We start from the raw sequence: 26,535 nt of genomic DNA, 5'->3' as shown, positions 1-26,535 counted from the left end.
CAAGATACCAGTTTCAGCCTCGCACTCATCTGACAGATTCGTATTTCTCTATTCAATTAAATTGCCGTTTGTGAGCTCCGGTGTATTTGGCAATTGAAAAACCTCGAGCAGTACGGCCCCCTAACAACCACCAACAAGTAATTATAGAATATCAGTAACTAATTACGATTAAACAAAATAATAAAAAAAAAAAAAAAAAAGCTGGCAAACAAAAAGGAGCAGCGATCCATAATAACGTACCATTAGTGGTTATTACTAACAATCGCGGACATAGCGCAGTCTCGTATTTTTTCCCTATTGAGTCACGAGCGTTCATCCTTCTTTCATTCACTCCCTCCTCCTCCCCTCCACATGAAATAAAATTATTAGTTGGAATCACGGGGATTCTTTCCAAGCAACGATCTTATTGTTATTGACAAACAAACATCCAAGGCCAATCCCATCACATTTGAGATTGCACCAATCCAAAAAAAAAAAAAAGAATAGTATGGCAGGCGATACCACTAAGCAGCGGCCCGGTATTAAATTCACCTTGGAAGAACTCGTCAACTGCTGCTATATTCTTGACGGTATAAACGAACGAGACTTTAGGAGTTATTTGACCTTAATAAACAACGACAGTGCACACACAACAAAAGATTATCCCAAGCTACTCGCCCAATATTTATCAAAAAAGAAAGATCCCGTGTCCAATGTCGCGGGTTTGAAATTCCTAGCGCCTTCAGAAAGTATCAATGACAGCTTCAAGCATTTTCGTCTAAATTCACAAGACAATAACACCGATGGGAATAACAAGCCGCCTTCATTAGTATTGAAAGTTCAGACTTCAGATGGCTCATTGGAGAAAATCAATCCTTCTCGTTCGAACTCGACAATTCTGGAAACTAAAACCATAAATTCCCATGACCAACTCCTACTTGACAGGGTCCAAAATTTGATTGAAATATCGAAAAAATTCAAGCAGTTTGTATTGAAATACCGTTGTGAGGAAAACTTGGAATTTCTTATTGAAATCTACAACTACGAAAAGATTTGGAACGTTTGCTTTGCTGATAGAAGGTTCAGTATCTTGAAGTGCAAATTGCCAGAGCTAAACAACATCAATATTGCGATGTATCCCCAGAAAAAGCTGGTTGTATCATCACATTCGCACCCGCTGGTTCAAAAATCATCAATTGCCTCATCAATTGATTCAAACAAGCTATCCGCTATCTCTGGCAAGTCTTCCGCAATAATTGATGCGTTTCTGAACATGAAGGGCAGTTTTGATGTGTCATCAATCGTTGACATTGCGTTAGTAAATTCCGAGATCAATCATGGCGGATATAATTCGGAATTATCGAATGATTGGGATTATGAATTTGCGAAAAAATTCGACAATTCTAAAATTAATGAGACGCCAAACCCTTCTTCAAAAGATGTTTTACCACCAACGCAAATCAACATTATCGAAGAAATTGATCCATTATGTGGCGCCGGTGATAATCAACTTCTATGCCCATGTGATCAAGCAACACCGACTTCGCCATCTAACCCAGTGAATCCTAATCTCAACGATAAACTAGTTGATAGGGTCAGAGGGTTATTAATCGAAAAATGGGAAAGCCTTATGGATACTTTTGTCAATGAGGATGCCCCTCATCAAATAAACTTACCCCAAGATGTGCTAGATAACATTCAATCAGAAAATAAAAATCAAGACGTGTGGTATCACTCGCCCCTGGTGCTTGTTCCGGCTAAGGATTCGGTGGTAGAAATCCTTCGGGATAATATCTATAACCCATTTATTAAGGAGTTTTCTAAGAACCTAGGAAAACAAGAGAAACATCAGAAATTAGCAAAACCAGAAAATACACCACCGTCAACAGAAAATATATCATCGGCGTCAAAGACTGGTGATCTTTCCTTGATATCTAGTAATCTACTGGATAAACCAACAAAGATCAAGACGGAAAATATTCCGAAATCAGACACTAGTACCATAGATAGTATTGAGCAGTTTACCAAAGATTCTACAAGCGCCCCTAGAACTCGTCCTAACCTGTCACAAACTTCAAGATCCTCAAAAGCTCCTTTATCCTCATCATCCTTTGAAAGCGCCGATAATAACTCCGCTAAATCAAAATCAACTACATCCCCACTTTCTTCAACATCAAAGGCCTCTTCTGCAATGCCCGCGGTTCCGGTGAAATGCCCATGTGGGGTCATCGGCACTGAATCTTCCTATTCGCCTAAACCTCCACTTAATAAGAAAATCGGAGGTTGGCTCAGAATTAAGAATCTTATGCAAAAGCAGAAGCATTGATTTTGTTCAAAAGAAACATTTCAGAACTAGTCTGCTATTTTCTGGCTTACTATCAATAAGTCAAATAGAACTCTCAAAAAAAAAAACCCCGCTGAATATTACATTCATTCTATTCTTTCAATTCTTTCATTTCTCTCGATTCTTTCTATTCTCAATTTTTGAGGGCTGAAAAGTGATCTCCCTTTTTTTTTTTTTTTTCATACATACAAGTTTTAAAATCCTAGAAACCTACTCTTACTATCCCTTTTTTAATCTTTATTTTTGCTTCCTTGGTATTAGTTCCTAATCTTTTTTTTTTTTCTTTTTTTTTCTTTTTTCAATTCACTATTATTTTACGATATTATTATACTCCTAATTATGAATCTGATTTGCCCTTTTTATTTATAGAAACACATCTTTTCTTTTCTTTTTTTTGTAATGACGTTATTCCTTATCTATACATTTGTCTAATCTATAATAAGTGTGCAACTTTGAAATAGTGAAACATAATCAATAATAAAAACAATGGTGAGTTATGACATTATACACAGTTCTTTTCCACGGTAATACAATTTTACTTCATTTCCCGTCTAGTTTCCCAAAATGATTACTAAGATCCCTGGAATGTGATGAATGAATGAAAACTTTTTGGTTGTTAAATTGAAATAAGTGAGTCCAATACAATAAGAAGAAGAAAAAAAATTAAAGCTTCTCAATATACAAAAAGTATAAAGATAATGAGTGTCTAAAAAAAACAAAAAACAAAAGCAAGGCAAAACACACAAACAAACAAGTAAACAAGCAAACAAGCAAACAAGCAAAAAAAAGCGTCCTCTCCATTATTATTATTATTATTATTATTAATCCTATTTATATTTTCTTTTTCTTTTTTTAATTTTCTGAAGAGAGGAAAGAAAGAGAGAGAAAAAAAGCCTCAATTCCTATTACCTTCTCTTTTTTCTATTATTAATTAAATATTCGCCAATTTCCTCGCCAAACAACCCAACCAATGCTTTTTCATCACGATAGTCACCAATGCCTCTCAAATGACATAACAAATCGTAATTGATGTCGTGGCTCACGATAGAATCGTGCTTGTAATCTGGATGTTGCATAACGAATTGTCTAATGTAGCTTGCCAAAGTTGGGATCTTCCCAGATGCACGATACGCAATAAGTTTCAAATAAAACGACACAGCTTCAAGTTGTTGGGCATCAGCAACATCATTGAAAGTCAAACTCACATATTTCTCGACTAATGGGATGAGACCAATGAATTGTGAATTACCATTGATAATTTCGTTAATGGAAAGTCTATCCCAATCGTTGGAATCCTTGAATCTGTACCAGAATTTATCATCACCTAAACTGTTTCTCTTGTGAGCGGTGATCATGTTTTCATCAATCAAGGAAATTGGAATATAGAAATTTGGTTTATATTTGAGGATCGCTTTGGATAAAAGAATCAAAAACACCGAATAAGCAGCGTTTTCAAAATCGGTGATTTGAATTTCCAAAGGACGGAATTCCACACGCCACCCTGGAGTGTCACTCAAACAACCATGATGGTGAGCGGTTGGCGGTTTGAATCTAAGAGTTTGCCAATTAGTCGATTGGATATTTTGGAAATGATCATCGTTATAGCTATCACCATCGGTAATTTTTTCTGAGAAAACCACAAGCGGGTCACGAATGAATAAATGAGCAAAATGTTGGGCCATGACTTCATCAAAATAATCAGACTCTTTGGTTAATCTGTCCAAAACCGATTGGTTGATTGGTAATGGAAGGTCATTAAAAGATTTTTTGAAATTCTTGTAACTTTTAGTTTCGTGATCATAATCACCCAAATAAGAACTAATCGAATCGTATCTTGATTTGTCAATTGGTTGTAAGTTATCGCGTCTGTCTGGACGAACTCCTCCAATATCTTGATGGTTTTCCATTGGTTTAACGTCGCGCTCCAATGGAGTTCTATCATCGACAGCGTTGGAAATCACATTCCATCGTACGTCTTGGTCAGCTAAAGTACCTTTGAAAATCGGGGTGGCGGCAGATAATGACAATAGAATCGGGGTGATTGGCAACAAACTATCATATAAATAACGAGAAGCGTCAATATTTGGGGCTTGCATGGTGACTTGCAAGCATGAGCAACCCATTCCGAACCCCATGGAATCCATATAAATATGGCCGGGTTTAGCGGCTCCTAAAAATGGTTCGCTATCCTCAAAGAATAGATCACGTTTAGGAATGTTATGGTCGATTTCGTCAAGGGGTTGGGTGTGGGTGTCGGGGTAAATTGGGACATTGATGGCGACTTTTGATCCTCTTCTGGTACGAATGTTCTTAGTAAGGGTTGGGAATCTTGCGTGGCGGTTGATGATTTGATCTGGCAAAAACAAAGAGTGGGAAGCTTGGCCATTGGCCTCGTATACCTTGTTAGTGAATTCCTTGGTACCCATGATTGGGAACGCGGTAATCGATAACGGTATCACTTCCTGGTGTGTATTTGTAGTGTCCCCGTCAACGTCAATGATCTCGTCAATCATGATTTTTCTTCTGGCAGCCATGTTTTTTTCGACGTATAGGAAGTCGCTGATCGAATCGCCATCGTATGGTCTAAGAGGGGTGGCTTCGACCATGAAACGGCCGTATTCTGGGTGGTACAAGATATCGTTCGGGACACATTTGGTTTTATATTTTTCGGTACCTTCGTCGAAATTGGATAAAATGTAATCATGCTCGACATCAAGGGTGGCGGTCTTCTTTTCACGGTTGAAATTAATGAGCATGTATTCCAACTCATCGCCCCACAAGAATTTCTCATTGGAACGGTCATAATTGATCTTGAATGATTTAATGAGATCGGCAATTCCACGGGTATGGACATGTTCGACGTGTTTCTCGCCCTCGGTGAAGCTCAAAGGAGTTCCAAGAGATCTTAAGGGTTTGTTAGTATTGTGAAATACAATGTGACCTCGAGGAAGTCGGCCAAATAAACGGGATCGATCATCAAGGGGTGTAGAAGGCAGTAGTGAGACAGTGAGAAAGATACGTACAATAAGCCCATGATATATTATTTTCAATGATAAGGATCTAATGAGAAACCCCCGAGAAAGGAAATAATGTGGTTTCTTGTGGTTTGAAATGGGATGATTCCTCGTAAGAAGTGACTCTTACTAATAATAAAAAAAAAAAAAAAAAAAATTTTTTTCCTGTGTTTGTCTTTCTTTCTCCTTAAGATAAAAAAGATAGGCAGCGGCGGCAGCAGCAGCAGAAAAGAAGAAAAAAAAAAAAAAAAATTGCAAGGTGTGACCGATAATCGATAAAGCGACGACGCACACAACAGGCGAATAACAATGTTTTCCTTGTTTTGTTATTGGGGAGAATTATTAAATTCCTGCTTGCCTTTGCAACCGTTTTTTACTGATTTATTTCACCACAGTGTAGAGGAAGAGAAGAGAAGAACCTCCCGTATATATAGAAATCATACCAAGCATTAGTAAGCAGAAGGCTTTATTTTTTTTTTTTTTTTTTTTTGGCGTGATGGCTGGGACCACAAATAGCTCAACAATACTCTGCCATTGGTATTGGTGGGGGAGGATTGTCGCTATTTATCGCTAAGTGTTACCAATGTCCTCCAGCAGTCGGTGGTGGATGTCGATGGATGAATATGCTGGGCATTGGGAACTCCAGATCCAACGGTCTGTTGGAGGAGCAAACCGTCACAGACAACCTGCTGGGCGAGAGATTAGGAATAACATCTGCAAACGATCGGCCAACAAGTGCTTCCTTCTACTAGTAGCAATAACAAGAACAATAACAATATAATCGTAGCGACGGTCCCTCGGAGAATCTCCATTGCTGGTACCAAACTGCTGGCTCCCACGCGGTGCTTTTTTCTTTTCTTTTTTCCACGGCGGCGTGAGCTTAACACCGAATGGGGTATAAATTCAAATCATTTCCGTTTCGCTTACCACACGGTCCTTCTTGCAACCATTAACAGTACACTCCCTACCATACCATACCATAGTCATGTCTGCCACCGCCGTCCCAACAAGAGTCCTTTGTCTTCACGGTTTTGCCCAAACCGGCCCAGTGTTCTCTGCCAAATCGTCTGGGTTCCGTAAGATGCTCAAGAAATCGAAAATCGAAACCCTTTATCTTGATGGCCCAGTCAACTTGACCGCAGAAGATTTGCCATTCGACGCCTCTGGTCTTGGGGCTGATGGTAACGATTTCAAATCATGGTGGTACAATATCGATGACTTCAACATCGACCCAGCCATTGAAACCGTCAAGAGTTATATTAAAGAGCACGGGCCATTCGATGGGATCTTGGGTTTTTCTCAAGGGGCTGCGTTCGCCCAATTGATCACTAATAACATGGAATCACTCGGTAACACCAAACCAGTGAAGTTTGCCGTTTACTTCAGCGGATACGTAACGAAAAACCTCCCAGTTAACGAAAAGTACTTGGCCAACAAGATCGAAATCCCAACTTTACACGTCATGGGGGAACAAGATACCGTTGTTGGTAACGATAGATCGATGGAATTCGTTGAGAAATATACCAAACCAGGTACCGCCACCGTCTTCAAGCATCCAGGTGGTCATTATGTTCCAAACCAAAAACCAGTGGTCAAACAATGGACAGAATGGGTAATGAATGCTTTATCGGATGAGCCAAAAAAACCCGATGAAACTCCAGAAACTCCATCGAAACCTGCTGAAAAATCCGTGGAAGATGAATTGGAAGAGCTCGGTAAAGGTATAGATAACCTTGGAACTGCTTAAATATGTATATATTTTTCCATGCATTATATATTCTAGTAAATTTGATAGATCAATTATCTGTTCTGTATTGTAATTAATCCATCTGTTATGCACCCGCGGGGCTGGCACCGCTGGCATTTTTTTTTTTTTTCTGGCCATCAGGGTAAGCGAAAATTTTGTGGAAAAAAAAAAAAATTTTATATGATGGTTTTTTTTTTATCACTCTTCCCTCATCGCTTGATATTAAAAGATTTCATCCACAAGTGAGATATTAAACAATATTAGAAAATGGTGAAGCCAAAGTTGAAGGAAAGACTTGCGATTCGTAAAGCCAAGGAGGAAGTCTCCCAAACGCCTACAAAATCAAAATCGAATAATTCTACTCCAGTTAAATCAAATAATGACAAGAAGGAAGAAGCCGATGTCATTACTGATTTGAGTTCTGTCTCAAGGGAAAGTATCAAAAAGAATGGAGACAAGGATACCAAGAAACAATTGAAGAAGTTGGAAAAAATGGAAAAGAAGGAGGCTAGACGTGACAAAAAGAAGCAATTGAAAGAATTGAAAAAGAAACAAGAAAATGACGAGCAACAAGAAGAAGAAGAAGGCGAAGAAGAAGAAACTGAACCACGTATCAGAGTTGAATCCTTAGAGGATGAATACCAGAAAGATTTTGCTGCAGTAGTGGCTGTGGATCATGAGGATGACGATGAGGATGCTGAAGAACAAGAAGGATTGGACTATGATGCTCTTACAAAGAGTGATAATGAATCTGAAATTGATGATGACGAAGAAGATGATGATGATGATGAAGAAGAAGAAGAAGAAGAAGAAGAAGAAGAAGAAGAAGAAGAAAAAGATGTCGCATATTCCGATGTCGAATTCGACTCAGACGCCGATATTGTTCCTCACACAAAAGTTACCATTAACAAGACTGCTGCTCTTGAAGACTCATACAACCGTATCAAGCTCCCATGGTCATCACATTCTTTTATTCAACATCAATCCGTCACTAGTGAAGAACCAACTTCTGCTGGCATCATTGATATTTACGATGATACTGAACGTGAATTGGCATTTTACAAACAAGGTCTTGCGGCTACTAAGGAAGCTCGTACAACCCTTATTGGTTTGAAGGTTCCATTCTCTCGTCCAGCCGACTACTTTGCTGAAATGGTGAAGAGTGATGAACATATGGATAAATTGAAGCAGAAACTTATGAAGGAAGCTACCGCCACCAAGCAGAGTGAGGAAGCCAAAAAGCAAAGATTGTTGAAGAAGTTTGGTAAGAAGGTTCAAATTGCCACTTTGCAAGAAAGACAAAAGCAAAAGCGTGAAACTTTAGACAAAATCAAAGAATTCAGAAAGAAGAGAAAGGATGGTGCCAAGGCCATGGACGATGATGAGTTTGAAATCGCCATTGAAGAAAATAATGCTGCCAAGGATGAATGGAATGACAGAAAGAGAAAAAGAAGAGCCGGTGGTCAAGGTAGAGGTGATCAACAAGACGGAGGTAACAGAAATAAGAAGACCAAGAGACCAGGAAAGAGCAAGCGTAATAATAGACGTTAAATGTATGAAAGTTCCTGTGAATTTATTGGGTAGTGTGATGCGATGTTTCTTATTTTTTGTTTTTTTTTTTATTTATTTTTTTTTATTTTGCCTTTAAAGAAAAAAAAAATATCAGTTGTATTAATTCTGTTCCTATCATCTTTTTTTTTTTTTTTTTTTTTTCATTCATTCATTTTATTTGTAAAGCAATTATCATTAGTTCATTAAAATTCATCATCATTGATTACGAATATTGAGATATATGTAAGTTTCAGTATTGTATAGGGGAACGAAGCCAGTGTCTAATGATGTTACCATAGAGCTCTAACGTCCAAGTGGTAAATCTTGACCCATACCAAAAAGTTCACATTTTAATACAGAAACTACCAAGCATATCTGAGATTTAAAGCCCGCGTCACCAGAATTACGGTGAACTCTTGGCAAACTCCGATGGAGTCCCTTGTTGTTGATTTGACAACGAAGGATTATCACCAATAATAAGCGGTCCAGTCTACAACCTTCATAAATGTTTCACAGTTGTAGATAAGTAGCTTATATGTGCCCTTGAATAAAGAGCCCTGTGTTATATACTAAACACACTCGGTGATCGTGGGGTGGTTAGTCTATTTGATAGCCGATGACACACCCCTCCAAGATTTTTTCGCGGTTTCCCCAGATTTTCTTGCGATTGAGGAAAAGAGAAAAAAAATTATAAATGTTTACAATCATCGGAAAAAAACTTATTCTTCTTACGTTATAAAAAGAAAGCGATAATATTTTGTATTCTCAATTTATTGCAGGGTTTTTTCTTCTCTTTTTCTTTTTTTGGTTTTTTGTGTTAGTGTTTTTTTAATTGTCCTTGATACTGTAACAGTTTTAGAAGTTGATTAACATTTTTTATTTTGACAATGACTGTGGTAGCAACAAATAATAATGACGGCTATATTTTCGTGGTTGGTGGTCCTTGTGGTTGTGGTAAGTATCATTCTGGTTTCCTTTTTTTTTTTTCTCTCTTTTGTTTTTGTTTTCCTTTTTTGACTAGTTTTGTTCGAATTGTGTTATTGATGGTTGTAATTCTTAGAGGCTTAGTCGTGTGATCTTTACAAAAATCAGAAAGATGGTGCTTCCAATGAGTTATTAAACTCTTTTTTTTCTGATCTTCGTCTGATAGAGACGAAGGATATTGAGAATTGGCTATATACCATATTACAATAGGATGATGATTCAGCAAAGCCGGCCCAACAAGCAACCCCAATTTTTTTCTCTTTTCCCCCTTTCCTCTCCCAAAAGCACCTTACTAACATGAATTTTCTTCGTTTACAGGAAAGAGCTCGATTAGTGAAGGGTTGGCAGAATATTTGGGTATCCCATTTATCGAAGGTGATGACGTTCATCCTGCAGAGGTAAGTAATTTACATCATCATCATCATCAGGTCATTTCTTTGTATTTTTAGGAAGAATACTAACAGTGCTTATTATAGAATGTGAGAAAAATGAGCGAAGGCATTCCACTTACTGATGACGACAGATGGGGCTGGTTGACTAAAATCGCTGATATTTCTTTCGAGAAACTAATGCTTCCATCAGGCGAACAAACAACACATAAAACCACAAAGTATGCAATTGTTGGGTGCTCCGCCTTGAAGAAGAAATACCGTGATCATATTGCTGAGGAAGTTTCCAAGCTCTCGCATGGCGTGAATATCAAGGTGGTTTACATTTTCATCAATATTTCTATCGAGGATAGCAGAGCCAGAGTGGCGGCCAGAAAAAACCATTACATGAAGCCAAACATGGTTGATCTGCAATTTAAGATCTTGGAGGCCCCAGCGGGAGAGGAATTGTTGATAGATGGCGATAGAGTCAACCAAAAAGGTACGGCCATAGTGCTTGATCCTAGTGGAAAGGACAAACAAGTTATGATGGATGAAGTCATCGGGGGTTTGAAAAGAGTTGACATGATCTAGATGATTGCTGTTTTATTGCGTTGTTTGTTGTTGTTGTTGTTGTGTATATGGTTGCTATATATTATTTTACTATATTTTCTACTTCTAATTATTGTGTTTTATTCCCGTCACAAGTGTAGTTACTGTACTGTGTAGTGTTTGTCGAATGTGAATAATCATGTAGCCAGATAGATGATCCGACTATTTCGGAGTCGGGGACTCGGACTTTTTTTTTTTCTTTTACGAGAAAAACTGTACCACAAATTGACTGAGATGGCAAAGCATCAATTAAATAACTAAATCCGAACCAAAATAAATAAAAAATTAAATGTTAATAATAAAAAGCAATAACAATTAAGAAACTAATATCCATTAATAGTAAACACAAGTAGATGTGTGCTTAAACAACACCAGAATGAACCTATGGAAATCCAGAACCAAGTACCAACAACCTATAATATGAAATGAAAAGCCAAACGAAGAAATAAATGAAAAAAAAAGAAACCAGCGCGAACAATAATAAATGACAAATGGTCGTAGCCTGTAATACCCTGTCCTAAACGTCTTTGCGTGGGTACGACATTTCTCAGCAATTGTTGATGATCAGAAGAATAAAGGCGATAATAGGATCGACTCTTTCGTCCATAGTGTATTAGAATATTTAATGTGGTGATAAGACAATAATTTAATGAACACTCAGTAGATAACCCAAGTCGGAAAAACTAAAGAAGAAAATGGTTCTTCGATCAAGCTTATATATATATTGTTTATTAGCGTTACCTTCTCCTCATATGGGGTATATTACATATTGAAGGAAAAAAAAAAAAAAAAAACATGGGCAATTATAATTGTGTTTGTGTTTTGCCATTTGGTATCTCTCTGATCTTCTCCTCTTCTGCATCTCCTCACCTGAGAACCCAACAAGTATTTTAAACAAAAAAAAAAAAAAAATTGCGCCCCAAGTGGGGTTCGCAGATTAGGAAAGGTGAAAAAAAAAAATATGGGATGAAAAAGAGGATAAAAAATATTTGGGCCGAGCAGGGAATTGAACCCTGGACCTCTCGCATACATGTGTATGTTGTACTCGAGTTGATGCTCAAGTTCGCTACCCAAAGCGAGAATCATACCACTAGACCACGCGGCCACTTATGAATCACGTGGAATGAATTTTGATGTGCCCGTATAATCTTTATGGGGTTTTGAGCCCCGCTATTTTAATTGGTATGGTCAACATACAATTTGATTTGATTTTAACTGGTATGGTTTTATTTGATTGTATTTAGTATTACTTTTTATTTTATTTTTTTCATTCTACTTGAAATTGCCATACCATTGAACATAGCATCTCCTCTCTCACCCTGAATCAACTAGCTGTCACAGATCTCAGGCCCTGCAATAATTTTCAGTTGTTATACCACGTTCTCAATTGGTTTTTGAATTGGTTTTATAGTCATTTATGGTGATAAAGATAATAAAGGGTAAAACATAAAGAAGATAATAGTATGTAGCTAGAGGCAATAATAATAACAAGAAGATATCCTCAATAATAGAGTCTCTATATGGTACAAATATAAACATGGGTCTTCGTTTTTATTTAATTTTGTAATATAAAGGGGTTCACAATGTATCTGGCGGATTGAGGGGCCCATATTATATTTTGAACTACTCACTGTTATATCAGATGGAATAAAATAAATTGATTTAGTAAGTATGAGTTCTATATAAAATGTAAGGCACCAATATTTAAAAATAATAGAAAAGAAGATAGAAAACGAAGAAGCTCGTATTTTTATGGACGTCTGTCTCAGAACTATAACAAATTCCGGAAGATAATATAAAAATATTTTTTTTTTGAATTTTAAATCGGATTTGTTTTAATTTGTGCTGAATGACCATTAGATGTGCTGTGAAAACCAAGTAAGGACTATAGCGCTGGTTCATTTGATTTTAATTACACTTAATAGTTTGGATTATGTTGAATGTTCTTACAGCTAAAAGCTTTATGTGAGCCATAAAAAAATCTGTCGAGTAATTCACGTATGAAATGTATAAAATTGAAGATTCAGCGAGGTTCAACCCTTTCGATAGTCAAAGAAACCGAGACAGTATCTTCAGACGCATTAATAAAGAATAAAGGTAACAAAGTGTAACATGCATATACTATAAAGAATATTCTTTGATCTTCAATATTCTATTTTATCCTAATTGTCACTTAATTTCACATGTTACTTCCTATATTATCTTGTTTGTTATTCATAATCTTACTATAAAAGGAGCACTAAAACTTTTTTTTCTTTTGTGTTTTTTTTATATATCTAAATATTAACCCAAATTAACTGCTCAACTATTTTACGCAAATGCTTAAACCATGAAGAGAAATAATATCACGAATCTAAGTAAAATGGTAAAAATAATATATTTTCTGAATAAAATACAGTTGATTAGTATTGCGAAGTGAGGTCATTCTCTTGTTTTTTGTTGATCTTTGTATAATCTTTTAGCGCACGTGTGGCAGCAAAATTGCACAAGAGTTGACCTTTCAGATTAGTAAGGGCACACTGTATTGAGCGTAATTAGAAGCTATACAATTTTTTTGGTAATTATTGTGATACTTGTTGCTAACATTGATATTTCTTAGTGCCAATAAGCCCCTTATTCAGCAAACTGACGTGCAGCGCTGATTAAGCACGGTGTTCCCCATCGTTGGATGTCACAGTTGAAGCACAAGGCTCGTAGTTAATAATTCGGAATATCTATTATCTATTCGAAGAGTCTATATGAAATTAGTAAAACCAATACATGAGTATAATAAGATGAAAAGATAGTCACGGCTAGGCCCTAATACCTGCACGATTTCTTAGGCTTTCAGATCGTAATTTATGCTGGCAGCGATGGCAGGATGGTGCCACAGACGCGGTACACTCAACAAAAAGCCACGTTCTGCAATGTCACAATAGTGCGGTAATATAATAGATAGTACACTAACATGCCAGCCACGATTGGTTATAATTGAAATAGCACAAATAAGTAGACAAGTAAGAATTATAGAGGTAGATATGTATCTTGCCTCCAATACTATCCCTGATCAGTATAGTTACTTGCCTTGGTCTAGTAGTTCTACACCGTTCATGCATACTATCATGTCTCACCACACTAAAGGGTTCAAATATATTGCACCGCATTTATATACTATCTATGTCGAATTGAAATATTGGAGAAAAGAACACGTGTTTCATTTCACCACTTTACATTAGATATTCTATTCTATTCATATAAGCGATTATGTTGTGGAAAACAAGTGATTTAGCTGTGTTGCGCAAATAGGGGTTACCCTGGTAAGATTACTCCACATTAGTTATCAAACACGTTGACTTTTTTTTTTTTTGATATTTTTTCCAACTTGTTAAGGTTGAGATATTTTTCATCGACACAAACACAGATTTCATTTCTTTCACCAACCAAAGAAGACACAATAAAAGATATTATCGTTTACAATGTCTTCCTCTGTTGCCAGAAAACACAACAAGTCTCAAAGTGCTTACGTATGTATTAATAGCTCTCCCACAAGCTCTTTCACTTTATTCCTCTTCCTATTCCTCTTCCTTCCCATATCATCTTTCGCTAACATTCATCCACAGGCATTTGACAACACTACAACTTCTATTGCTGCCTCCCAAATGAGAAACCATCTCAATAAGTTGGCAGACACAATCTCTCAAGACGATGCCGCTAAAGACAAGTTTGAAGGCCAAATGGACTCTTTCTTTGCTCTTTTCCGTCGTTATTTGACTGACAAGGCCGCTGGTACCGCTGTCGATTGGGATAAAATTAAATCCCCAAACCCTGAAGAAGTCATTAGATACAACTCTTTGTCTGAATCTTCACCTGACAATTCAAAATTGTTGTCCAAGTTGGCCGTTCTTAAGTTGAATGGTGGTCTTGGTACCAGTATGGGTTGCATTGGTCCAAAGTCGGTCATTGAAGTTCGTGACGGTAACACTTTCTTGGACTTGGCTGTCCGTCAAATTGAACACTTGAACCGTAACTACGATTCTGATGTTCCATTGTTGTTGATGAACTCCTTCAACACCGATTCTGACACCCAACACATTGTTAAGAAATATTCTGGTCACAGAATCCAAATCAAGACTTTTAACCAATCCAAATTCCCAAGAGTCTTCAAGGACTCCTTGTTGCCTGTTCCAAAGAATGTCGATGACCCTCTTAGTGCTTGGTATCCACCTGGTCATGGTGACTTGTTCGAAAGTTTGACCAGCAGTGGTAAGTTGGATGAATTGTTGGCCGAAGGTAAGGAAATCTTGTTTGTTTCCAATGGTGATAACTTGGGTGCCACTGTTGATATGAAGATTTTGAACCACATGATTGAAACTGGTGCTGAATATATCATGGAATTGGCTGACAAGACCAGAGCCGATGTTAAGGGTGGTACTTTGATTAACTACGACGGCCAAGTTCGTTTGTTGGAAGTTGCTCAAGTTCCAAAAGAACATGTTGAAGAGTTCAAGTCCATCAAGAAATTCAAGAACTTTAACACCAACAACTTGTGGATCAACTTGAAGGCTATTAAGAGATTGGTGGAACAAAACAAGATTGAAGTGGAAATCATTCCAAATGCCAAGACCATCAACTACGACGGTCAATCTGATGTTCCAGTGTTGCAATTAGAAACTGCTGTTGGTGCTGCAATTCGTTTCTTCGACAATGCTCATGGTGTTGTTGTTCCACGTTCTCGTTTCTTGCCAGTTAAGACTTGTTCCGATTTGTTATTGGTCAAGTCCGACTTGTTTTACTTGGAACACGGTGCCCTTGTCTTGGATCCAAACCGTTATGACGGTAACCCATTGATCAAATTGGGTAAGTCCTTCAAGAAGGTTTCTGAGTTCAACTCTAGAATTCCACACATGCCAAAGATTTTGGAATTGGATCACTTGACCATTACTGGTAATGTTTACTTGGGTAAGGGTGTTACTCTTAAGGGTACTGTCATCATTGTTTGTAATGATGGTGATAGAATTGACATTCCAAATGGTTCTATCTTGGAAAATGTTGTCATCACTGGTAACTTGAAGATCTTGGAACACTAGTGGAGCTGTTCGTACCCTGATTGTTCGGTCTCCGCGACAAGAGTACTGCCCATGTGATTTAGCTTTTTTCTAATATTTAATTTGCTTTTTTCTTTTTCTAAAAAATTCAAAAAATACCACTAATTTTATTCATTTTTTAAATATTTATCTACACTGATCCCTTAAATATGTTTGCTGTTCATTTATTTATAGATAAGAAACATGTTGATCATGTTATTTTATTGTTTGCTATTCCTTATATTTTTATATTGATTTGCCATAATTGATTTTTTTTTTTTTTTGTATTATGAGATCCGTAAGTTCATATTATTTTTGAGTACTTATATGTTGGGGTCTATATGTATAACGTAAGAAGATGGTTAATTACTAGTAATGTTAGTTGGTAATATTTCTTTCTTTTTGCCTCAACAAGTCATTATTAATTATTAATAAAAATTTTTACAATTGTAAAAACAGTAAAAAATTTTTTTTTTCTAAGTGGATGGGCGTAACTTGATTAAGATGAAAGTAGGTGGACAGTTCATAAAAATTGTAGAACGAGATCTAGAGATCCCAATCTTTCATTTATTATATTCCTGCCTACTATTTTGAGACTAGTTTTAAGTACAAATGACAGTTGAGTGCCGTAACTTCGTGTTGCGTTACTCATGTTGAACGCTAGGCGCATAGTACGTTGACAACGTATGTATAAAGAGGATAAAAGTTTTCATTGTTTGCTATTAGGTGTAAACAACTCGATAGATGTAATATAGTGGTGATTTTCTTTTCCTTTCACGTTATTTGCGAGACAAGGAAAACCGTTGAAGGTTTGCGTTGTTTGAGGTTTATTGGAGATCTCGGTACAGTCCTTTTTTGAACTTCTGTACAGAATTTATATTACGTAATGTGCACGCTCTCAAGTAGACAGTATAATATATGGAAAGCGTCTTCTTCTTCTTCTTCTTCTTCTTCTTCTTCTTCTTCTTCTTCTTCTTCTTCTTCTTCTTCTTCTTCTTCTTCTTCTTCTTCTTCTTCTTCTTCTTCTTCTTCTTCTTCTTCTTCTTCCTCTTCTTCTTCTTCTTCTTCTTCTTCTTGCTCTCCTTTCTCTGTTTCCTCTTTGGTGGTTGTCATGTTCGGCGGTGGAAGGCCCGGGTGACACGCTGGCGGTGCCCAGAAATGAGAGACGGGATTTTGGGTGTTTTTTTTTCCCTTTTAAAACCTGGGATATCTCTGATTTGTCATTTATTCTGATTAAACTCTTAATATTATTAAGAATACTAATAATATTAATCACGCAATGAGTTATGTATGTATCTGTGGGTCCTAAACACAAAGCTTGCTTCTTATGATAATACACAAGGCCATTGAATGGCCAATTGTGTATCTTTTCACGCCGTTTTTTTGTTCTATACCCTGTTGATGGGTGTCTGCTATTTCCAGATTTCCCCCTATTTCTCTTCAATGCTCCATTACTAACATTATATCTATTACAGCAACAAGGTTATCCACCACAACAAGGTTATCCACCACAACAAGGTTATCCACCTCAAGGCTACCCACCACCTCAAGGCTACCCACCTCATGGTGGTTATGCCCAAGCCCCACCACCTCAAACCATCTACGTCCAACAACAACCTGAAAAGAAGGATGACAATGGATGTTTGAAATGTTTGTTGTGCTGCTGTATTTTTGAATTGTGTTGTGACATGATGGATTAAGCGTCAAATATCTATATGTAAATCATAATAGTGCTTGTATTTTTCTTTCGTTTCAACTTCACAACTCGCCATATCAATCATTATCTACAAAAGTATTTCCCAGGTGATCCCCTCTGGTCCAGTTTAATTAATAATATATTGCTGCTAGTTTTTTTTTCTTTATTCCCATTTCCTTGCTTGAATCTGTTTCTCCGATCCTCTAATATTCTGTTTTTCTTTTCTTTTCTGTTTACACTCGTTTGTTTTCTGTTATCTACTTTTTTGTAGCCGATAGAGAAACAATATAGATATAAAAGAGTATTTTCCTTTCATAAGATATAGATAATTTGTAATACTGTTCGTCTGTATAAGAAAAAAACAACCTCATAGATTTTTGGAACAAAAAAAATGAATTCTTTTTTGTCATTTCTGTATTATCTACAACCATTCCAATATATTTGCAAAATAATCAGGCCTTGCAAAATATCTGTTCATCATTTCCTGACCTTTTCTTCAATCTCTTCATAAATGTTGCTGCATCCTCTTCCCCAAAACATTCAAATTTCAACCTCCCACAACTAATCACCCCATCAATGGTCTTCACGAGTACTTTTGAACCATCTTTGCTCAACTTGAACTCTCCATCGTGCTCTAATCCTTCCAGTTTCAAATCTAGTGGTTCAATATCATAAAATATAACTCTCCTGAACTGTGGCCCTTTATTACCATTGCTATTATTCTTCTTTTTTTTCAAATCAACTTTCTTGTAACTATATAATGATCCCAACACATTGATCCGTCTTTTCAACTGCCTACTGCCATATTGATCCCACAAAACTTGCTTCATATCCGGGGTGATCTTACTGGCATAGGAGTACTGATATTTGCCATCCTTCACTTCTTCACCGCCGTGCAAATTCTTGAACATTCCATCACTAATAACCTTCAGAAGTAGTTCGCCTCCTTTCTCCCCCAATTTCTCCCTCAAAGACCCTAGCGTCTCATCGTCACTAATTTTCATCTCCTTCGATTGTATTACGATTTCTCCCCGGTCGAATTTTGTCGGATGAAGGGTCTGCACCGTGACCCCGGTAAATTCATCATCATTAAGCAATGCATACTGTAACGGCGAGGTTCCGGAATATTTGGGCAAAAGTGATGGATGAACATTCAATCCACAATACTTTAGGCTCTTAATGAAATCACTAGGGATTAATTTCCCATAGGATACGGCAATTGCCAAATCGTAACTCTTTGGTATCAAGTTATTGATTTCCTGCTTCGATTCTGCCCGAATAATTGGGATCTCATGATCTTTATTATTAAAATTATACTGTTCCAAATATTTCACAATTGGAACATCAGAGAACAGGGACATGCCCCTTCCTGAAAGTTTTGGGTGCTTGACAATCAAATCAATATTACCGATACTCAACTTATTGTCTGTTCGCGATTGGTTTTTGAACTCAAGAAGCCATTGTAAACTCTGAATACTGAACTCATCAGACCCAAAGAACGCAATGTTTAATTTCTCCCTAGAAGTGTTGGAAATGTGAAACCATCTGGGATTACTGGTTCTTAAAAATCTTGGGTTTGCCGATATCTGGAATCGATGGAGGATGGAATCATGAAATCCAAGTTTTGGTGAAATTGTACTCCGCATCATTTCCCGAAAAAATTCTTTAAATCGTAACTATTTCTTTAAACAAATATTCAACATATATCCCTTCGATCGCAATTATAATGATAATCCTATGATCGTAAATGGAGAAAAGCTCATACTTTCTGACCCCAGAAGCAAAAAAGTTTGACATTTTTCGCCCAGATTGCAGCTGTATGTACAAATATGCGAGTGTCACAAGATACAATACCAACATGAATATATATAAGTTTTTAATATACATCTCGAAATTTATATAGGAATCTTATGAGTTCAGTCAAGGTATTACCATTTTTATTTCTACAGAGCTTCTAAAATTTTAAAAGTATATCATTTTTCATCAGTATCAACCGCATCAAATTTGTTACATTCTTCTAACTGACCTAATTCAGGATCGCGCAAACCTCACCTTGGTGAACTTGCCTCACCATAGCCTGTAATATATGAGACCCAGGAAAAACACTCAGTATGAAGATCAGGTAATATTTTTGATTAAGAATTCTGGTTTACAGAAGACTCAGTCTTACGTAGCCAATAGCAAAAAGAAACGTAATAGCATCACGAAATTCTAGCTTCATTTAAAGTTGAGAGATTTTACCTAATATTGAGCTCTGAAATGATAAATCACATTACTTAATCAACAATTAGCACATTATGAAGGCAAATATTAAAGTCAAGTGAATTCTTCAATTATTTAAATTTTGGTATGTCATCTATATATTAAATAAGACATATATTATTCATAATGACGACTCATGGTATCACCAAACTCCCACTAGAAATCTTGTTAAAAATCTTTCTGTTGCTTAGTAACACAGAGCTTCTTCGTTACAGCGTTATACTAAAGTCAAACCCATCACTATTTAGATGCGTCAATTCTATTCTTTTCTCGAGCCTCACCATTCATGAAGTGATATTTCCAAAAAGTTGCCAATTAAAATTTCCAAACAACCTGTTTGTACATAATGGAAGTTTAACCATGGTGATTGATCCAAGATACTTAACTGAGATCCTACAGCCATTCCAGGCGTATATTAAAGACTTTTCCTCCCCCCAACCAATTGATCACCTGGGGTTCCAACACTTGGTAATGGAATTTGTAATGAATTTGCCTATTTTGACCAGTCTCAAAGTAGACGGACATCAATTTCTACAAACATCTTTTAGGAAAACTCTTGGACATGGAATCGCTAGTGGCTTCAAAAATCTTGAGAATTTAACCATTTTTTCATTTCCTAATCATAAGCCATTACCAGTATCCCCAGTAATGCCATGCCTCTTTCCGCAATTAAAGAGCTTCACAATTGAAGGGCATATAGCCAATATTGATGAGCTATCCGAAGTAGTAGGCGGATTTCCAGCTCTCCTAAACTTAGTGATACGTTTGACCGATTCTTTTATGTGCAAGATCAATCCTTGTGATTTTCCCAAGCTCGAAACCCTTGAACTCTCACGAACCACTACCGGTAGATCCTTCCCTGGTCATGACCATATTACTCCAATCATTCAAGGGCCCATTGATTCTCCTACGTTGAAACATATCAAGTTGAATAAAGTGGAATTGGGGTCCCTGTGGTCATGGAATACAATCACCAATTTATTATCGCTCGAGATACAGCACGGGTCATTAGACTTGGGGGCGTGTATGGCTGACCTTGGTAAATTGAATCACTTCACCGCTACCTACACTAGGCTAATGGGAATACACCACTTATACGCCCTAAAGGAAACTCTCATATCATTGAAGATAAATTCCACCGGATTGGAGACCATGCTAGATATTTCCAGCTTGAAAAATTTAAAGCATTTGGATCTTGGGATGAACTGTATCGATGCAATTCTGGGGCTCGAGAATCTCGAGAATTTAGAAACTTTGGATCTCTATAGCAATAGCATTACCAAAATTGACAATCTCGATATGCTCTCTCGGTTAACGTCATTGGATCTTAGCGATAACGGGATCAATATCGTCGAAAACCTTGAACCGTTGACATCTTTGCGACTGTTGAACTTATCAGCGAACAATCTCGTCGAGATCCCCGAGTTGCACAACCTTGAAAGTTTACACGAGCTAATGTTATATTCCAATCATATACAGCGGTTCATTGGGAATAAAAAATGGTTGAAGCAGTTGAAATTTTTGGATATTTCCAATAATCAATTCCTGGATCTTGGCTCCCTTGAAGGAATTCTTGGGGTGGTAACAGTAGTGAATTTGGCAGATAACCCTTGTTCTCCTAACCTTCCAAAAACTATGTAACGGTAGATAAAACCCTTTACCAAATAAGATATTGGTATCACTATTTATCTCTGTATATTTTTGTTAAGTATAATGTCGTCATCACCAACACCACCTACACCCCTATTATAGCACAGATTCATAAAAATCGTATTTAATAATAATGAAAATTCCCATGGATAAAAGATACAAAGCCACGAATGACCGTTTCGTTTTCAACAAAAGATTCGACGTTTACAGAAAAAAACAAAAAAACAAATAAAATAAATAAAATAAACAGTAAAACCAATATCAATATTAAAATACAAAATACACGTCAGGGAATTAGCAAAAGATAAAAAAAAATAACCACTACTTTACAATATCACAAAGAAAAAAAAAAAAACCAACAAGATTATATCAAATAACTATTGTCACCGTTGGCAGCTGCCACCGCGGCACTGGCAATATCCACATGATGGTCTTTTTTACCCTTATCATCGGTGTAGACATTCCCTGGTTGATGATGTTGAGCTTGGTCATTCACAATCTGGTTCATCTGATCAAACATATTGTTAGAAGCAACATTCTGTGCTTGATGGAGATGGTGGTGGTGTTGATGCTGTTGGTGATGTTGATGTTCAGCAACAGGACCTACTTGACCGACATTTTGTAATCTATTATTGACTCCATTATTGTTAATTACTCTGCCATTGCCACCTCCATTAATGTTGTGCAACAAAATGTTACAAATATCATCCATCTTCTTGTTCTTAAAATCCTTGATGGAACTTCTCATTTTTTCAAAGGACACCTTGAAATCAGATCCAGTCCAGTAACCTTTTGGATGTAATGACGCCAAAGCATCCCATTCAACTTGCCCCTCATCTTCGAATTGTAATTCCTTCAATCTGGTGATCAACCAAATTCTATCTTCGGCATCCATTTGACTAGCCCTCACAGTTGCTTGACGCTTCAACAATTTGTTCCATTTGTAACGACATTGAATTCTAGAACGCAAGCCACCCATTTTCTCACTAACCACGGTCCAATTAATCACCGGACTTTGCGGATTGTTTTGGAAAATCTCATGAATGATCGACTTCAACTTGTCTTCCTCATCTGGACTCCACTTATTTTGAGCACGGCTCGCCCCACACTTAACATAATTTCTCCATCTATCACGGCAATCTTCAGGCATTCTACCCATGATTTCTCCAATTGCTTTCCACTGGCCTTCTTTGTCCTTTGCTAATGCCCCTAATTGAGCATCTTCTTCAGGAGTCCATTTGCCTCTAACAGAAAAAATGTGGTAAGCTCTTCTGACATGCTTATAAACCGAGGCTCTTGTTCTGTGTGGCAACACTTTTTGCAATGAGTCCCAGAAGTTATCTTTAACTCTATTATTGGACCATACTCTTTTACAAATATCTTCTTCGGTCATCTTGTGGATTTGACAGTACGCTTGGATAAACTTTTGAATAGCTTCGTGTTCCTCTTTGGAGAACATCTTACCTTGAGGTCTAGTGGTCACGTATGCACTAGCATTAGTTGCCGCTTGAGCCACAAGAGTAGCAACTTCGGTGTTGTGCATGTGTGATATATTACTCAATTCATGATGGGGCATTTGTTGGAATACTCCAGCACCAACCACTTTGTTCACCTGTTGTTGTGGTTGAACTTGTTGTGGTTGAGGTTGTACCTGTTGAGGTTGAGGTTGAACCTGGGTCTGCTGCATCAGGCGTTGTTGTTGGAGTTCTACTTGAGCAGGATCATTTTTGAGATCCTTAGGTAAAAATTCAACTTTGGTATCATCTCCACCTTGGTTGTCATTTGGTTGCCCCTGTTGATTGGCATTTTGTTGACTCAAAATATAGTCTTGCTCGAAACTGCTGAGACGCGCCAATTCTTTGGCATCGTTAATAGCAGCTTGCACTAATTGATCATGCTCATTAGTGGTGCTATCCAATTGAGCCAATTCAGGATCAACTAACGCGTTTGTTTTAGAGGACGGACCAGCAGATACCTCATTCAACTTTCTTTTTTTCTTTTTGGATTGTTCCAAATCTTCACCAATATTTTTCTTTCCAATCTTAGAGGACTTGGAAGACAATGCTTGTTTCGCGACGGTGTTGGCAGCAGCGACATTGTCATTGGTGTCGTTGGTGTTGTTAACGTTGTTTCCACTGACGTCGTTGCTGCTGTTATTGTTATTGTTGTTGGTATTATTGTTGTTGCTGTTGCTGTTGTTGTTATTGTTGTTATTGTTGTGATTGTTATTGTTGTGGTTGGCACCAGCAGCAGCAACAGCGACAGCAGTCAAGTCATCGCTTAAAAAATCACTGGTCCATTGGTTATAATCGCCACCGACATATCTCATCACCGCAGCTTCGACCGCATCGTTAGTAATGGAGTTAGCATAGCTGTTGGCATTATTCGGGCCTGCCTGGGATCCTGAACCTGTAGCGACTTTAATATCTTTGTCATCGTCTTCCTTGTCGTCATGTTCAGAAGCTCCAGCAGCAGCTATCACAGACGCAGTGGTAAGACGAGCAATAGAATCAGTAGCAACGACATTCTCATCATTATTGTCGTGACCCTCGACTTGGTGTTTGTCTAACTTATCAGACATGATGATACTAAATAAACGGGTAAGTGATGTCAATAATAATCAACAGGATGAGGATGGTGTTACCCTTTAGTGAAAAGGAGGATAACATAAAAGAAGGGTGATGGTTGGGAAGGCAACAAAAAATAAAATGGGAAAATGGGCAACGCCGAAAAAAAATTGCTCATTTCTCTTCGGGGTTACATAACCATTATGTGGCCAATCACCGGTTTTTAACCCGTACATCATAAACAATCCATGCATTGGCCACACCTCTACATCTGCTAACCTAGTACTATATTCTTCTATAACGTATGTTAGAGAGTGCTAATACACACCATGTAACCAGCAATTGCAAGAACAACTATAAAAAGAAGAGTAGCATCTACAAAAATATTAATACACTCTGAGAATTTGGAAGTAAACGTACATAGTTTTAGAAAATACAAAACAAACGATCAAATGACAGAGTGAGAATAACAATAGAAACGAAGAATCAAAAAATATAAAGCAAATAAAATAAAGTGGGAAGAAGTAAAGTCAAATTTCGAAGGAATATCAAAAAAAGACGTCGATTAAATGAATCAGATAAATGTTGAAGCAAAGATATCAAAAGGAGTTGTATAAGTAGTAAATCTAGGTATTTCTTTGAATGAGAGAAGAGATCAATCCAAGTAAAATACAATGTGGAGGAGATCAATTTTCTTCTTCAGCGCAAAAAAAAAAAAAAGTTTGGTATGAGAAAGTAATAGTGATTCTGGATCCTCTCATTACAAAATATAAGGCTGGAATTGACAAGCTCCTTGCAAAATTTCAAAGAACGAGCAGATTAACTTAGACTGTTGTTTTCAATTGATTTAATAGAAAACAAAGTTAGCAGAACCGCTTGTAACAGAAACAGTACAACCGTCGGAACCATCGCCGTTATATTTACCACTAGCGTAAACACAGCTACCAATGACAGTTGAACCGCTGCTACCTTCAATCTTCAAGCTGTAAGAAGGTGGAGTGTCATTGTTTGGATTTGGAATAATGGACAAGTAAGTGATACCATCGGTGACACCAGCACCGGCAACAACAGGAGACCAGTTACCAAGACCGCTACCATCAGTACCCCAGACACAACCTTCTTCGACATCAACACCAGCATCGTTAATATAGTACTGAGAAGAGGTACCTTTACCTTCCCATTTGAAATAAGTGGAGGAGTCGACAACAGACATTGGCTTGGTGGAACCAGCAGTCAATCTAGTTGGAACAACCATATTTTCAGAACCTGGGTAATCAGTTCTACACAAGGAAACAACCTTGTCAATTTTAGAAACAGCGTAAGCAGAAGACTTCCCCCATTCACACAAGTAGTTAGTGTCGGTGTTGGTTCTGTACAATTTGCCACTCTTACAGATCAAACCACCACGGGATTCACCGTCAGTTGGTTGAGTAGATGGCCATTGAGTCTTGGACATACCGGCTTGACAAGCATAAGAGCAGTAGTAACCGTCTTGACATGTGGTTTTGGTATCACCAGCAGTGTTCATGATGGAAGCCCAACCATCAAGTCCGACCCAGTCAAGGGACACAACACCATTACCAGTTGGAACACCATCAGAACAATCAAGAACACCATCTTCGAATTCACCGGTTGGGTCAACGAAGTCGCTCAAGTCACCATCGACACTGCTGGTGGAGGAACTACTAGATGATGAACTAGAAGCAGAAGCAGAAGCAGAAGAGGAAGAGGAAGAGGAAGATTTGCTAGTTGATGATGGTTCAAGAGTAGAGGTGGAAGAGGCTTCAGAAGTAGCAGTAGTTTCTTCAACAGTAGTGGCGAGAAGACCATCAGTGATATAAACGACGGTGGTTTGGGTGGTCAAAACGGTTTCCACAGCGTCACGTCTGTGGTAGTGGTGAGCATTTTCCTTAGGAGCAGGAACTGCCAAAGAAGAGGCAACAAGAGACAAAAGGGCAAGTGAGAATTTCATTGTTATTAAAACGTTTCAGAATTCAATGTTATGCGGTATGAACGGTTATTTTGATACTTGTTATTTTTATCAATTCAGGATTTTTTCTTGTGTTTTCTTTAGTGAACAACAAATGACTTGAAAAGACAGCGGCTTTTTTTATTTGTTATGAGTATTCTTTAAAGAAATTATCAAAAGGAACGAATAGAAGAGTTGGATCTTACAAAGCACGATCTTTGGAAAAAAGAATAACGAATGTAATGATTGTGTGGTTTGTTGATAAATTCCAATTGAAAACAGGGAAAAACCAAAAGGAAAATTCAAAAACAAGCCATTCGTCACTAATAAAAGGAAAAAAATGGAAAGATCTGCGGGGGGTATGGTTAGGCGTTGATGGTGTATCTTCCTGGCGCCCAATCGGGTATGGGACACTCCAAAATAAGACGTTACCCGGTGCTGTTATATGCATATAGCGGCATAAGCCCTCTCAACTAAGCTTCAAAAGCGTTAAAAGCATCAAAAGCACACCCTCGATGTTTACAATTGGCCCAATTTGGGTGGCGGTATGGCTTGTAATAAACAAATAGACAAACTAGGATTTAATAAATAATGCCATGTAAAGCATGTTAAGTGGTAGGTGTTATGATAGTTCAAGATAAATCTCTCGCTTGGTTGCTCAAACGGAATGACAGGAAAAAAAAATAAAAAAATACAGAGGTTTGCACGTACAAGCATATCACTTTGTAT

General features: G+C 37.4%; 12 protein-coding genes across 12 annotated transcripts; 7 read left to right on the top strand and 5 right to left on the bottom strand. All coding sequences in view use genetic code 12, as the record gives it.

Annotated features, from left to right (window-relative positions):
* Positions 1 to 487: 487 nt before the first annotated feature.
* Positions 488 to 2,305, top strand: DASC09_061020 (uncharacterized protein; the record flags this gene model as incomplete). The annotated part of the gene is made up of 1 exon (XM_064999686.1): positions 488 to 2,305. The coding sequence occupies one exon, from the start codon at positions 488 to 490 to the stop codon at positions 2,303 to 2,305; it is 1,818 nt and encodes a 605-aa protein (XP_064855758.1).
* A 923-nt stretch (positions 2,306 to 3,228) lies between these two features.
* Positions 3,229 to 5,357, bottom strand: GSH1 (glutamate--cysteine ligase; the record flags this gene model as incomplete). Its single annotated transcript, XM_064999685.1, has 2 exons — positions 3,229 to 5,227; positions 5,347 to 5,357. 2 exons carry the CDS (start codon positions 5,355 to 5,357, stop codon positions 3,229 to 3,231), a joined length of 2,010 nt encoding a protein of 669 aa, XP_064855757.1.
* A 965-nt stretch (positions 5,358 to 6,322) lies between these two features.
* Positions 6,323 to 7,084, top strand: DASC09_061000 (alpha/beta hydrolase; the record flags this gene model as incomplete). The annotated part of the gene is made up of 1 exon (XM_064999684.1): positions 6,323 to 7,084. The coding sequence occupies one exon, from the start codon at positions 6,323 to 6,325 to the stop codon at positions 7,082 to 7,084; it is 762 nt and encodes a 253-aa protein (XP_064855756.1).
* A 267-nt stretch (positions 7,085 to 7,351) lies between these two features.
* Positions 7,352 to 8,635, top strand: EBP2 (Ebp2p; the record flags this gene model as incomplete). The annotated part of the gene is made up of 1 exon (XM_064999683.1): positions 7,352 to 8,635. One exon carries the CDS (start codon positions 7,352 to 7,354, stop codon positions 8,633 to 8,635), a length of 1,284 nt encoding a protein of 427 aa, XP_064855755.1.
* Positions 8,636 to 9,522: 887 nt separating this feature from the next.
* On the top strand, positions 9,523 to 10,581 carry DASC09_060980 (gluconokinase; the record flags this gene model as incomplete). Its single annotated transcript, XM_064999682.1, has 3 exons — positions 9,523 to 9,589; positions 9,938 to 10,017; positions 10,096 to 10,581. 3 exons carry the CDS (start codon positions 9,523 to 9,525, stop codon positions 10,579 to 10,581), a joined length of 633 nt encoding a protein of 210 aa, XP_064855754.1.
* Positions 10,582 to 14,054: 3,473 nt separating this feature from the next.
* UGP1 (UTP glucose-1-phosphate uridylyltransferase) lies at positions 14,055 to 15,665 on the top strand (the record flags this gene model as incomplete). Its single annotated transcript, XM_064999681.1, has 2 exons — positions 14,055 to 14,102; positions 14,199 to 15,665. 2 exons carry the CDS (start codon positions 14,055 to 14,057, stop codon positions 15,663 to 15,665), a joined length of 1,515 nt encoding a protein of 504 aa, XP_064855753.1.
* An 876-nt stretch (positions 15,666 to 16,541) lies between these two features.
* On the bottom strand, positions 16,542 to 16,775 carry DASC09_060960 (uncharacterized protein; the record flags this gene model as incomplete). The annotated part of the gene is made up of 1 exon (XM_064999680.1): positions 16,542 to 16,775. The coding sequence occupies one exon, from the start codon at positions 16,773 to 16,775 to the stop codon at positions 16,542 to 16,544; it is 234 nt and encodes a 77-aa protein (XP_064855752.1).
* Positions 16,776 to 16,941: 166 nt separating this feature from the next.
* DASC09_060950 (uncharacterized protein) lies at positions 16,942 to 17,362 on the top strand (the record flags this gene model as incomplete). Its single annotated transcript, XM_064999679.1, has 2 exons — positions 16,942 to 16,950; positions 17,138 to 17,362. The coding sequence occupies 2 exons, from the start codon at positions 16,942 to 16,944 to the stop codon at positions 17,360 to 17,362; spliced, it is 234 nt and encodes a 77-aa protein (XP_064855751.1).
* Positions 17,363 to 17,810: 448 nt separating this feature from the next.
* FMT1 (methionyl-tRNA formyltransferase) lies at positions 17,811 to 19,007 on the bottom strand (the record flags this gene model as incomplete). Its single annotated transcript, XM_064999678.1, has 1 exon — positions 17,811 to 19,007. One exon carries the CDS (start codon positions 19,005 to 19,007, stop codon positions 17,811 to 17,813), a length of 1,197 nt encoding a protein of 398 aa, XP_064855750.1.
* A 973-nt stretch (positions 19,008 to 19,980) lies between these two features.
* On the top strand, positions 19,981 to 21,261 carry DASC09_060930 (uncharacterized protein; the record flags this gene model as incomplete). The annotated part of the gene is made up of 1 exon (XM_064999677.1): positions 19,981 to 21,261. The coding sequence occupies one exon, from the start codon at positions 19,981 to 19,983 to the stop codon at positions 21,259 to 21,261; it is 1,281 nt and encodes a 426-aa protein (XP_064855749.1).
* Positions 21,262 to 21,634: 373 nt separating this feature from the next.
* Positions 21,635 to 23,851, bottom strand: DASC09_060920 (Nsi1 protein; the record flags this gene model as incomplete). The annotated part of the gene is made up of 1 exon (XM_064999676.1): positions 21,635 to 23,851. One exon carries the CDS (start codon positions 23,849 to 23,851, stop codon positions 21,635 to 21,637), a length of 2,217 nt encoding a protein of 738 aa, XP_064855748.1.
* An 833-nt stretch (positions 23,852 to 24,684) lies between these two features.
* DASC09_060910 (SUN domain-containing protein) lies at positions 24,685 to 25,809 on the bottom strand (the record flags this gene model as incomplete). Its single annotated transcript, XM_064999675.1, has 1 exon — positions 24,685 to 25,809. The coding sequence occupies one exon, from the start codon at positions 25,807 to 25,809 to the stop codon at positions 24,685 to 24,687; it is 1,125 nt and encodes a 374-aa protein (XP_064855747.1).
* Positions 25,810 to 26,535: the final 726 nt, after the last annotated feature.

This window comes from Saccharomycopsis crataegensis (genome assembly GCF_037102585.1).
Source record: "Saccharomycopsis crataegensis DNA, jcf7180000000098, whole genome shotgun sequence".
NCBI classification, from domain to species: Eukaryota; Fungi; Ascomycota; class Saccharomycetes; order Ascoideales; family Saccharomycopsidaceae; genus Saccharomycopsis; species Saccharomycopsis crataegensis.
The sequence above is the reverse complement of the archived record's forward strand: the minus strand, read 5'-3'. Positions and strand labels throughout refer to the sequence as shown.